This window comes from Amphibalanus amphitrite, unplaced genomic scaffold, assembly GCF_019059575.1.
Source record: "Amphibalanus amphitrite isolate SeventyFive unplaced genomic scaffold, NRLGWU_Aamphi_draft 000009F_arrow, whole genome shotgun sequence".
In the NCBI taxonomy this organism is placed as follows: domain Eukaryota; kingdom Metazoa; phylum Arthropoda; class Thecostraca; order Balanomorpha; family Balanidae; genus Amphibalanus; species Amphibalanus amphitrite.
In genome coordinates, this window is record NW_024881505.1 from 140,906 (window position 1) to 153,488 (window position 12,583).

A 12,583-nucleotide genomic window follows, 5' to 3' on the forward strand; every position below is an offset into this window, starting at 1 on the left:
GAGGAAGGATTGAGCATTCCGAAGACTATAAATAATATGAATTACGAGAGCAGTGTAGCAAGATATGCGTCCTCAAACCTTAGCTGGTCCGTCTTACCCCACCTTCCCCTACATGTAACTCTGGAACGAATCGCTCGAGCATCGCTAACCATAAAACATACGACAAACGTTAACTTTGCAAACTATCATCTTATTTCCAATAACGGCACTGCTTATTTCGCCTCACCCCCGCCCCCCCCCCCCCGGTAACAGGTTTTGAAATTGGTTGAACCCCAAAACAGTGGCTGGATTCGCCCTTGGGCAGGGGAGTAGCGAAAATTCTGCCCACCCAGTGAAAAATCCTTAGAGGAGGCCCTGAATACGCCAAATCTGGCATAATTGACGGAACGCCGTAAGTAATTCCTTTTATGAAACGAGGCCCCGGTGTCGGGTCGCATGGAGTCAGCCCTGCGTAACTGCGCGCGCCGAGGCTGAACAACACGCATTCATATGTTCCGAACCCTTTCTCTAGGTGCGGAAGGCACGCCATAGTCGAAGACGAAACCAAACTAAAAAGAGTTATGCTATGCTGAATGGAACCCCACTTTTATAGGTCGTTCAGTTTTGCATAGTAAATCGTGGGAGCAGGGGCGGCGCCACGGGTTTTCGATAGGGGGGGGGGACGGGGACGGGGGCTTGCCTGACCAAAAATCCCAAAAGTAGATACTGATCGTGTATGCAAAAAAAAAACGAGGCACGTAACGCCGCGAAACTTGGCAAAGCCCAAAACACATCGATGATCGAATGGTGCATCCCCTTTCCAAACTTATTCTAGGACACCTAAGATCGATCACCTTCTCAAGCATCCTTGCCTCTAAATCAAAATTTGCAGTCTTGCCAACTCAAAGCTGTTTTCCTACAAGCTGCGAATTGCTTAGGTATGAGTAGCAGTGCCAACTATTCTTACGTTTCATACTTTCAAATTTTCGATCTTACGTCTGGTCAGCTTCATGGCTTCACCATCATGGAGGAAAAGTGGGAATGTCTTCTGCTCTGACAAGTGCGCCAAAACTGCAATATAATTTCAGAATCATGACATCACCACCTGATCCATATGCAACGGGCAGGGTGCAGCTAATGGCTAGCCGTCAGTGGTCAAGGGCATGTCATCGGTGGTCACTCAAAAGGTCATGCTAGGTGATGGAAGGTCACCAGCCGTTATTTGATCACACTTTCTGATGGATTTTACTTACCAAGAGCTTCGCGGGAAAAACGAGCGCATGCACCGTTGAAAAAATTGAGTGAAAGGGTCTCAGGTCCGGCGACCTCTGCAGGTGAAATGCCCCAAGGTAGGATTCCGATCCTTGTTGATTAGCTTCGTCAAAAATAGCAGTAGAGCTGTGATGTCGGCACCATTGTGTTCGTCATGATCGAGCTGGCACGACATGCATCGTTCTCATATTCACACTCCAATCGTAACAACCACAGCAGGGATTGGCAAATGGCGGGGCACCCCCTTTGGGAGGTAATGAAGGTCTCTGGAAACCTCATCCCTCATCTCCTTAGCATTAGTGGCTCGCCTTATGGAACAGGTTTCTTGACTGGTGTGTTTCACCCCAGAATTCAAAGACTAGTCAAGATAAAACCGAGCGCACCACAGTGAGCAGAATTTGATAAGCTGGTGTATCTCAATTTTTGATGTAGAACCTTTCACGCATCACGTACCTAAAACCCTTTCGTGCACTCATGCAAAAGCAACTGCCATGTTTCAACAGCTGCAGTAATGGCATTTTCACAGCCGCTGACGTAGGGGAGGGGGGGGGGTCGATTAGATCCCCAGCCGTTCGGCCGCCGACCGAACTTAGTTTTGCAAAAAAAAAAAAAAACGAGTGCTATCGAACCCCTTGACGAGATGGAGCCGATGCCACCCAATTTTAAGGTCTTGGGCTACTGCGCGTTTTTTTTTTGTCCTGCCTATGATCTATCCGAACACTTATCCCCACAAGTGCTGGGGTTAAATGGCATAGATTTCAAATGGTTCCTGTGGTAGAACTGCCATGCTTGAATTTGACTAATTAGGAATGGAAAATATCCATATAGTAACGGAAATCTATGGAATTTCAGTAAACTTGGTTTTGTCGGCAATGGGGTCTGGCAGTGGGGTGGGGAGGTAATAACCCTGCATGGCGCCCCAAAAAGGGAGGACACGATCTCCGAGGCCCTGCCGATCACCTTATAACTACAGGCATCACAGCTCCACACCTTTTGCAGATGGCCAGGACCCCCTGCGATACATCCCAACAGCAATCTTTATTCAGAACCTGCCTTGATTAACCAACGATGCATTAAATGCGACGGATAACTCTACAATGCATTATTATCAACTATTTAAATGACTTTTCCCGCCTCGACAATGTTGAAGAAAGTCCTTTGAAATCGGAGGCGCCAGATGATAAATAAGGTCATGCAATGCTGAAGCAATGTTGAATATTTATGCACTAGTGCATAAATATTATTTAAACGACTTTGGGTTTATTGACCCCTGGTATAGATTCAGATATGGCCTTATCATAGCTGTATATTGTATAGGTAATGATATTGTTTTATATCACCTTTATAGACTCCTGACTTAAATGGATATTGGATGTCTTTGCTGATAGGTATCACAAGAAAATTCGTGCACATCGATCAATAGAAAGTTTTTTAAAAACAAATTGACGAATTGACCAGTTCTGCCGGTGATGGCATTTAAACAGCCCTACCAATTGCGTATTTTAGCAGGCACGCTCCAAAACTCTGATAATATTTTGTACCGTGCCTTATGCTCACTGTTATGAGGAAGTGGGTGACAAATGCATCCGCAAACCATATATCTTCTCAAATAAATTAAGGACAGCTGCTTCGTTTAGAGCAAAATGCCGACCAAGGAACAATGGACACTGGACAGTGTCCTACAACAGTCGGGTGACACGAATATAATCATTGACTATTAAATTATCACCATATCCGAGTCCTATCCGAGTCCTCTGTGATAAGTCAGGTATTTGACCGTGTTTGTATTCGTACTTGACACAAGGAGCACACAGAAATGGATGGTTATATGCTGATGGAATTGCGGCTCCTATTCAGCACATGTGTATAAATGTCCCCCCACCCATAACCCCGGTTTCCCACATTTTCCCCAAGTGTGAGGGGAAGGAAGAGGATGGAAAATTGTATGGTTTTCGTCTTACATTATAAGTTCTTTGTTTTTTTTCATTTACTAACAATGTTATTCTTCCTTTTGTACCGATCCGCTGCACCTGCACAACTATTTTTCAAAGATAGTAAGACTTTATTGACGTATCGGCGGGAAAAATCATTTAAATATATTTTATGCGACCTTTCCTCGTTGAAATGTATGTTATGTCACGCTCGACTTGTTTAAGCACTCGTTTATAAATGAACTCGTTTCACTCGTTCTTTTATAAACTCGTGCTTAAACAAGTCGAGCGAGACATAAAATACATTTAAACGAGGTGAAGGTCGCATAAAGTACTATTGAACGGGCCTCGCCGATAGAGGGGTACTGTACCCCCCTAACTCTCGATAGCGGGGGACCTGTCCCCCCCGTCCCCCCCCCCCCCCCGGTGGCGCCGCCCATGCGTGGGAGGGACAGAATCACAGGTTAGAACTTTGTCCACCGTTGGAAACGTGACTCATCCGCCAGACAAGCGCCACGGCCCCGCCCTTTCCAACTAATCGTCACAGCGTGGCGGCAATGTAGTATGTGAGTGTGACATGCCTGATGGTTCCGATGTTTCTAGGTGAAATTTTTGTTACTTTAGCTTATATTTGTCGATTTTGTCCATTCGGGTGTTGAATTGGCTTGGCTGTTCGGTTAATTAGACTCAATCGCTTACGATGTGTCAATGAACGTGCTCACTGTTCGACAGGCAATTTGTCTTTCGTTAATACTTCTGTGATGGTAAGATAAGACTTAAAGTGTAATTAACTCGTGTAATCCAAGCGCAACTAAACTGAGCATATCAGACCAGAGCCTTGTACAGGTCTCGCGGGTTTTAGCGGTAGGTTTTGCACCTAGAAAATTTAGTGTACTTCAGGCTATATCTTCGTCGTCTTAAGCTTTTAAGTGTTGAAGATACGATCGACTTGTTGGGTAACAAGCCGGCCATGATCGTGTAAAATGGCTTCATCGTAGATCGATTAGTTTCTGAGATATAACCGGAAATGTAAAAGTGCAGAACCTACCGCTTAATCTCGCGAGACCTGTACCTAGACCACATTTCCTCTGTTATCACATCAACCGCACCACATGAGAGCTGTTACCACCTCATCTGTGTGGCCTAGAAAAACAACAACACAGGGGGCGTAGTCGCTCTGGCGCTGTGCCCCGCCCACGCCGGCTGGTTTTTGTGTTGGCGGGGGCGGAGGCGGGGGCGGCCAGGTCTCGGCCGCCCAGTGTCGCCGTCTCAGTCGACAGTATCGCTTCATCACCGGAGCGTCGCCAAACAAGGCCGGGGCGGACCGAGTGGACGGCCTCAGAAGGCAGCCTCTGCTCAAAACTATCACTGGCTGACTGCTCGAATGGAAATCCCGCCTCTTCTTTCTCATCTCCAGTATTGGTTTGTCTTAGTTTTTGCTCACCCTTTCTTTTCGACTTTTTTTTTCTAGAAGCGTCTCTCTTTTCAGTCAAATCAATGCTTGTCCAGATCTTCTCTCTGCTTTACTAGTTACATAAGCAGTCTCCCTGCCTATCCTCTCCTTGGTTGGTTCGCCGATCGTGCTAGTGAATTAGTGATTCACGTTCTCGTTCCCCTTTCTGGCCTGTGTCTGTTTCTGTCTTCCCGAGGTCATGTCTAGTCCTCCCCCTCTCTGAGCTAAATAAGCCTGTAACAGTCTTCTCTCTCCCGTCTGGCCTATATCTGACCCCTGCCTGTCTGACCTCCACCCATGTCTGACCTCCACCATCATGCCTGTCTGACCTCCACCATCATGATGATGATGATGATGATGATGATGATGATGATGATGTCCTCTCCTCCTGCCTGCCTACGCCGTCCCTCCCAATCCCTAGTCCCCTGTCTCGTGGTGTGCAAACCTTATTCTATATCAGCATCTGCAACCACAGGCCACATCATAGCATGCAAACGCAACAATCAGCACAATGACAGAAGGACGGAGAGCAGGGTCCTGCTTGGACATGGAGCCGCAGCTCTCTGCCCTCCCCTCCCTAAGAGTCACGGCGGTTCAAACTGCAACAGCAGAGTGACTCCAACTGCACTGACTCTGACTCAGTATGGAGTCACTCCGAGTCATAGTTCCGAGGAGAGGGTTCAGCTGGTGCTCACGGCTCGTTTTCAGCGCATGCAAGCAAGAGCCAACGACGTGCATTGCACTGCTCAGAGCATTGAAAGGACAGCAATCATGTGTCATGCTTGTCCATAGTAACAAGAAAGTGAATGGTTTGGGTTGATCCGACTCAACCGTGTTTGTCAGGACAAACTCGGTCTCCCTTCTTTGTAGATGATGTCAGCCAGAGTGTTTTAGACATTGTTGTGGCCATAACGAGGAGACGCCAGACTCGTGAATCATCCAACTCAGCAACCTTTCACCAAACTTGGTCACGTCGGTCTGTTTAACGATCCCTGCGGCCCGATTTTGTTATCCTAAAGCTCCTGAGAGTTCGTTACGCATCAGTCATGTCGCGCCTGTGAAAATATACACAGGCCGCCTGCCTCGTGCCGGAGCGGGGAGCTATCCTCCAGGCCATCGCGTCACTATCGTGACTCATAGCTACAGTGACGGCGGGCACAGGGGTGTCTGGGTATGTGACGGTGAACACAGGGGTGGGCGGGGCTCTATGACGGAGGGCATGATAGGGTGGGTGGAAAAGTGACAACATGTACAGGACTGGGCTGGACCACATAAAGGGTGGGCGGGCTCGTCCTGTGCCAGCAGCGGACACATCAGTGGGCGGGGCCGATCCAGGGGTGGGCGGGGCCGATCCAGGGGTGGGCGGGGCCCGTCCCGTGTGCCGGTGGTAACACGTGGGCGGGACCCGTCCCGTCGCTTACCCGTACTTCTGGACGACTGTCTCGACGGGACCAGCCCCGGCAGGCACAAAGCACCACATTTTCAGACTGGCGCGACGTCGCATGACGGCTACTTAACCAGGCTAGTTATTTATCATCACATCTACACAGTACACACTGCCTGGAAATGTCACGGAAATGTATCAAAACCACTTAGTAACATCTACCAACACGACAATACTTGTGCTGTCTGCAACCACTGAACGAATCTTTTCACCACTACTTCACGACGACGCTGAATATGTCCAGGATCCGAACTCGCACCCCCGTCCTGCACCAGGTCCTGGCAGCACTGTCCCGGCCCGGCCGGCCGCCGGCCGCCGGCCGCCGCTAGCTGTCGTGTCCTGTGGCGGCGGCGCGTGCTCGAATAAATGAGCCATTGTTGGCTACTGGCAGTGGGGAGGGGGTGTGCCTGTGTGACGGACTGTACCGTGCCGTTAGTGTGCCACGGAGCGGGATACGAGGCCACCACGATCAAGGTCGGAGTGCTCCCTCCCCCTCCCCCATGTTCCCGGCACGCATGAAAGGTGAGATGGGATGCATGTCGCTTAGACGCTTTCTTGTCGTTCTCAAATTCATCGCCTGTTGTCCCATCAATAAATTACTTATAAATTTCTTTACTTATTTAAGAGTATGGACCCAGAGTCTGAAATAAAGCTTATCTATCTATCTATCTATCTATCTATCTACTTATGTATTCACGCCTTCACTGGACTAGTTATATGCTCCCCAAAATAATGTTTTAGCGTCACCACTTAATGATATAAAGCACCTTTATGTAAAACATATACCTTTTCCAAACATCGTTATGTTTTCAGAGTAATTAATGTAAACGGGTAACTTAGTGAGAGTGTAACTTATGGAGTCACGAAAGATGAAGTGGCGATAATGAGTATCGCCAGCAGCAGTCCTTGGCACCAATGTTGATGGACTTCTATATATGTGTCGTCACGAGAACGTCGTGACACGTGAAAACGGCACGACACCGCCGCGTGGGATATTGAACACAGCTTGCAAGGAATGCCAAGGTGCACATAGACATCAAAGGCTGGTTTTCAGCGGTAACTAAAATGGAATGCCGCAGTTTTCATAACAACCTTGTTGTTCTTTACACTACACAACCAAAACCAGCAGCCGTAGCAGTGTTTCACGAGGCACGCCATTTACCGCGCTAATGAGTCCCTTGGTATCGGAATGATAGCTGGTCTCTCGACATTCAGACTAGTGGCGATTTAGCGTCACGGAATTCGTGACAATAAAGTGATCTCAGGCAAATAAAGCTCTGATCCGGTAGACACGAGTAGACAGGCTTAGCGTGCGGTCTGTGGGAGCCGGCGACTCAGTCAGACGGGCTAACGAGGAGCTGGGCGTTTAGCAATGATCGCAATAGTAAGAACAACGTCCTCTCTATTCCCTCCCCCTCTCTGTCTGTCTGTCTGTATCTCTCTCTCTCTCTCTCTCTCTCTCTCTCTCTCTCTCTCTCTCTCTCTCTCTCTCTCTCTCTCTCTCTCTCTCTCTCTCTCTCTCTCATCTCTCTCTCTCTCTCTCTCTCTCTCTCTCTCTCTCTCTCTCTCTCTCTCTCTCTCTCTCTCTCTCTCTCTCTCTCTCTCCCTCGCACTCATTGTTATCTCTACATCAATCTTCCTCTTTCACTCTTTCACTTATGGTCACCTTCTCTGGACACTGGCCTCTGAGTGTGGTGCCCCCTCTGACTCTCCCTGAACTGCTGCCCTCTCTCCCTTCTTGCCTGTGTATACGTCGGCCAGCAGGTCGTGCCTACCGTAGACCGCACCGGCTCCCATTCTGCACCGTTCAGCACTATGCGGTGTCGGTGAGCGAGGCCCGGCCCCGCTCACTGCTGGCCCGCCGTGCTCAGCTCAGCTTCCCGCGGCCCCAGGTGAGGTGAGCGGCGGCCAGGCACGTCTCCCGCGCGGCGTACCACAATGGCGCGTCACCGGGCGGGGCTGAGAGCCGCGGCGCCCGGCCGGGTCACGTGCGGCCACCCTGTGCCGGCCGCAGCCACCCTGTGCGCCCGGTCACCCATGGGTGCCGGCCGCCCCAGTCTCCCCGCCACCTCTCCAGTCGAGGTGCCAGCCGCCGCCGCCCGGTCAAGAAAGTGAAAACAGGGCGACGGTGACGGGACGGTGCTGGACAGAATCTGAATGAGGCAGTGTTTTCTGTTATGGACACAGCCAGCGCCGTGGTGACCCGCTTTTCTTCCGAACGAAGTTACCATTATGGATAGAATTTCAGGGATGGAGCTAATACGAGATCTTAGTGATCACGTTTCAAAGCGAGAAACTTGAGGAGGCTTGTTCCGAAATATTTTGATGCTAAGATTTATCGGCACAAAACCGTGACAGACCCCCCTCTCTCTCTCTCCCTCTCTCTCTCTCTCTCTCTCTCTCTCTCTCTCTCTCTCTCTCTCTCTCTCTCTCTCTCTCTCTCTCTCTCCCTCTCTCTCTCTCTCTCTCTTTTCCCTCTCCCTTTCTCCCTTATACTGCATCAGCTCCCAGTCACCTCTCCCTCTCCCTCCCTAGTGACGTCACGTGACCTCGAGAGCCGTGCAGCATTATGGGCAATGAATATATACCTACCGCCAACGCGCTTAACCCAACCGGAACAAATGCTGCACAGGATACAGCCGCAACATTAGATGCTACGCTCACTGGTTGTATTTTTTTTTTTTTTCAAGTTTTCAGCAGTTACATCGCATAATCTCAATGTTCACGTCGGTTCCTGGGTTGGGTTGGCTGGGTCTACATCAAATTTAGTACATTGAGAGGAATGCGCAGAAGGTTATGTCGAAGCTCGAATTCGATCATAGGTACCCTGCGACGCTATGACACCGGCGAAATATCCCCATCTCGCGAGATTCCCTCTCGACTCGCGTGGGCGGTGACGGGAGACTGCAGTGGAGCACAGCGCGCTAGCACCACGCCGGGCGGAGAGGGGCTGGGAGTCTGGCGATCGTTCCAACCGCCCCCTCCCCGTCTCTACTCCCTGCATGCCTCACCGGGATCCCAGTCATCTCAGACGGATGTGACGCCACCTAGTGATGACGTCGTCCTCTTTATGTGCTGGCATCATCGTGTGTATGTTGATGCGTTATGTCCAAATGAGTGGTAGGGAGACGGAGAAGTTATAGCGTGTAACATATGTTTGCACTCATGTTGAAGGTTCACCCAATTACATGTATAAAATTGATGTCCACCATGAAATGTAAGGAAAATTTGTGTTTTGTTCTGAGCCGTCTCTTAGTCAGAGAAGTCAGAAAGAAAACCAAGGTCGGTGATCTGTAAGAGACCTGATACATATATCTTTTGAATTATGATTTAAAAGTTTAATCAGCCGTGAGTGAGTCAGTTAGAAAAATGCATCAGCTGGTGACGTTATCGGTACTTACTTAAGATGAGGACGGTTCTCGATACGGTTCATGGAAGGATGCTCATTGCTCAAGACACGCACTGCTCGCGCCCATAAGTCAAAAGCGCTGCTTGTGCATGGTAATGAGATTCTGACGTCACGCATAGTCAGCTGTCCAAGAAGCACGCTGCTCAAGACATATATGGCATCGTGCGAATAAAGTAACTGCATACTGCATAGACTACTGTAGCTCAAGAGTACTGAATAACAATTGTGAAATTGAAATAGTAGATACGTAATTGCATGCTGATCAATCGGTATTCGGTACTCACCCGCACTCGCAGATTTCGCAGATGCACTTGGCGTTTTTGCCGCCGCCCTCGGCGGTGGTGGGTCGGTCGGACTTTTTCCTCTTGGCAGCGCTGGGCTTCCTAGCGCCCTTGTCGTCCACAGTCCTGGAGCTGTCGCTGATCTGCAGCACCTCACCGGTGCTGGAGACGCTGCCGACCTGCTGCACGTTCGAGGAAGAGCTCGACTCCATGACGCTCGAGCTCACATTTTGCGACTCGCTCATCTGCGAGGACTGCTGCAGCTGGGAGGACATGGAGGACTGCTCCAGCAGCTGCTGAGAAGACATAGAAGACTGCTCCATCATTTTCTGGGAGGACATGGATGACTGTTCCAGTACCTGCTGAGAGGACATGGACTCCATCATCTGCTGGGAAGTTGATTGTTCCATCATTTGCTGGGAAGAGGAGCTTTCCAGCACCTGATGAGAAGAGGAAGAACGCTGCATCAGCTGCTGAGAGGAAGAAGTGCTTTCGGCAAGCTGACGTGATGAGGACTGCTCCATCATCTGCTGTGAAGACGACTGCTCCATCATCTGTTGTGATGACGACTGTTCCATCATCTGCTGTGACGAGGAGCTCTCCATCACCTGCTGCGACATGGAGCTCTCCATCACCTGCTGTGAGGAGGAGCTCTCGGCCAGCTGGGTGGACGACATCTCGGAGATCTGCAGCTCGGAGGAGGCCAGCTGTGACGAGCTGAGCTCCTGCGCCGTCGAGGCCCTTAACTCGGCGGCACTGGAGCTGTCTGCTGTCGACACTACCGGGCCGGCGCCTCCCTCGGCGCCGGTCCCGGTCGTGTCGCTGGTCTTCCCCTTGCTCGGCGACTCTTTGATCGCATCCTTCGTCGTCCCCTTGGTCGTCTCCTTCCCCTTGATGGCCTTCACGTCAGAGCTCTTCACGGCCTGTGTTTCCGAGCTGGTGGCACTCTTGGAAAACTTGCCGGAGACCTTCTGCGTGGTCTTCTCCTGGGTCTCGAACTTCTGCACCTTCTTCTCCTCCGTCACGCGCTTCTCTTCCTTCACCCACTTCCCGTTCCGCAGAACCTTGCCGGTCTTTCCAGGCATGTTGCCGGCTCACAGTTTCACACGTTCACACAAGCACACAAGAGTCCTTGGCACTTCCAAGTGCCTCACTCTCACACGTTAGTCGTCTGTCTCGCGCACACTGGACGTGATCAGCACACGGCGCGTCGTCGGCTCGGCTCGCGGTCGTCTGCTGCTGGGCGGCCCTCGATTCTGCCCCGCCGCCGCCGGCCGGTCGTGTTATGAAAGCGCCCTCTGCCGGGTGCCTGGGTGACGTCACTCACTGGCGCCGCCCACTCGGAGGTCCGACCTGCGAAAATGCCATTTGCGGTCAAGAGAGAGGGTAGGGGTGAGGTGCCAGTGCCGTGTTAGGGCAGCAGCTGGGCTGGGGCGGCATGTCATGACGCTGGTGACTGGGGTTTGGCCGCCGCGCACAGGTCAGCGCTCAGGTGGTGCTCCGGTCACCTGGTGACTCACTGAGGTCCGCGAGGTCGCCCACCGGCCGGAACGGACCGGCGCGTCCTCGACGGTACCTCGTCAGCGTATATGGACGCAGACTGAACGGCGGCAGTCCCGGCACCGGCGCTGACATTGCACTCTAAACCACTACTTGGCCGCTCCTCCAACGCTGACCACTCCCTACCTGTGCCCACCCAAAGTAAAGCGTCAGCACCCACGGGTCGAACATTGGGCGCCCACGGTCGGTTCTAAGTTCCCACCCACCGGAGGCAAGGCGACGCACCAAGCCGGTCGATAGAAACAACATACCAAACCACCACCGCCGCCGCCGCCGCCGCCACCGCCACAGCAGCGATGGGCGGCTGGTTCAGAGAAAGCGACTACACTCGGTTGGCCCATGCACCGGCGAAACGCTCCCTGGCCAGCCGGCGCCGGGCCGCGCCGGCGAGAGAGGCGAAAGTGCCACCCTTCCCTTTCCTGTCGTCCCTCGCTCGGAACGCTCAAGTCAGTCGCCCATTCGGTGTTTGGGGCACGTCACGCTACGCTCTGCTCATGCGGTTATAAAAGGCTTGGATCTCCCCTGTTTATGCGAGTTTCCTGTGAGATAGCGTTTTAGTGTTCTTGTTTACCATTGAGTTTGGCGTGTGTATTCGTTCATCGGTCCGACTCCATTGTTCGGGTTTAGTACGATAAAGGCCTGACTCTTCGACTCCATCAAATGTTTGATGTTAATCCTGTTAAGCTTCTCCGGCTTTCAACAGCCTTGACCGGAGGCGATAGGCCACTGAGGTCACAATCAGCTGATGACCAAAACATTTAGCCGACAGCAGTGACGTCAGGAGTCGGAGCTGTAGCCGTCTGTGTTCCAGACCAGACCAGAGACCATCTACGTCATTTGGTTCAATCAGCTGTGCAGAGACACTCCTAGGTCACCCTAGGCGCCGCACAGCCCGTTAAGGTCATATGACTAACTGGCGGACCAGTCAGAGCCGCTCTTGGAGAGGTGGTGGGGCGTCATACCAAAACGGTCAGCTGACTCCGCCGCCGCTGGCCGCCCACAGCTGTGACGTCATATGGACAGGCGGTCCATATAAGGGTGTTGGCGTGGCGGCGCCGGCCGCCCACCGCTGCCGCCGCCGCCGCTGCCGCCGCCGCCGCCCGGTCACGCGCTGCCGGCCGCGCCGCCGAGCAGGCACCCAGCTCGTCCGCCCGGGATGGCGGCAGATGTGGCGTCATCGCCGGGAGCCTTCAGAGTTCCGCCGGTGGCGTCATCGCCGGCAGACTCCAGAGCCGCTGGTGACGTCAAATGACG

The 12,583-nt window shown here is 51.9% G+C and overlaps 1 protein-coding gene across 9 annotated transcripts in view; it reads right to left on the reverse strand.

Moving 5' to 3' along the window:
* Nucleotides 1–12,583, reverse strand: part of LOC122379750 — a 57,427-nt gene that overhangs the window by 36,869 nt on the left and 7,975 nt on the right. For all 9 annotated transcript variants that reach the window (XM_043362184.1, XM_043362193.1, XM_043362211.1 and 6 more), the window contains exon 2: nt 9,773–11,122. In XM_043362184.1, coding sequence (XP_043218119.1) covers nt 9,773–10,854 — 1,082 coding nt within the window. In that variant the 5' untranslated portion in view covers nt 10,855–11,122. The remainder of the gene's footprint in view (nt 1–9,772; nt 11,123–12,583) is intronic.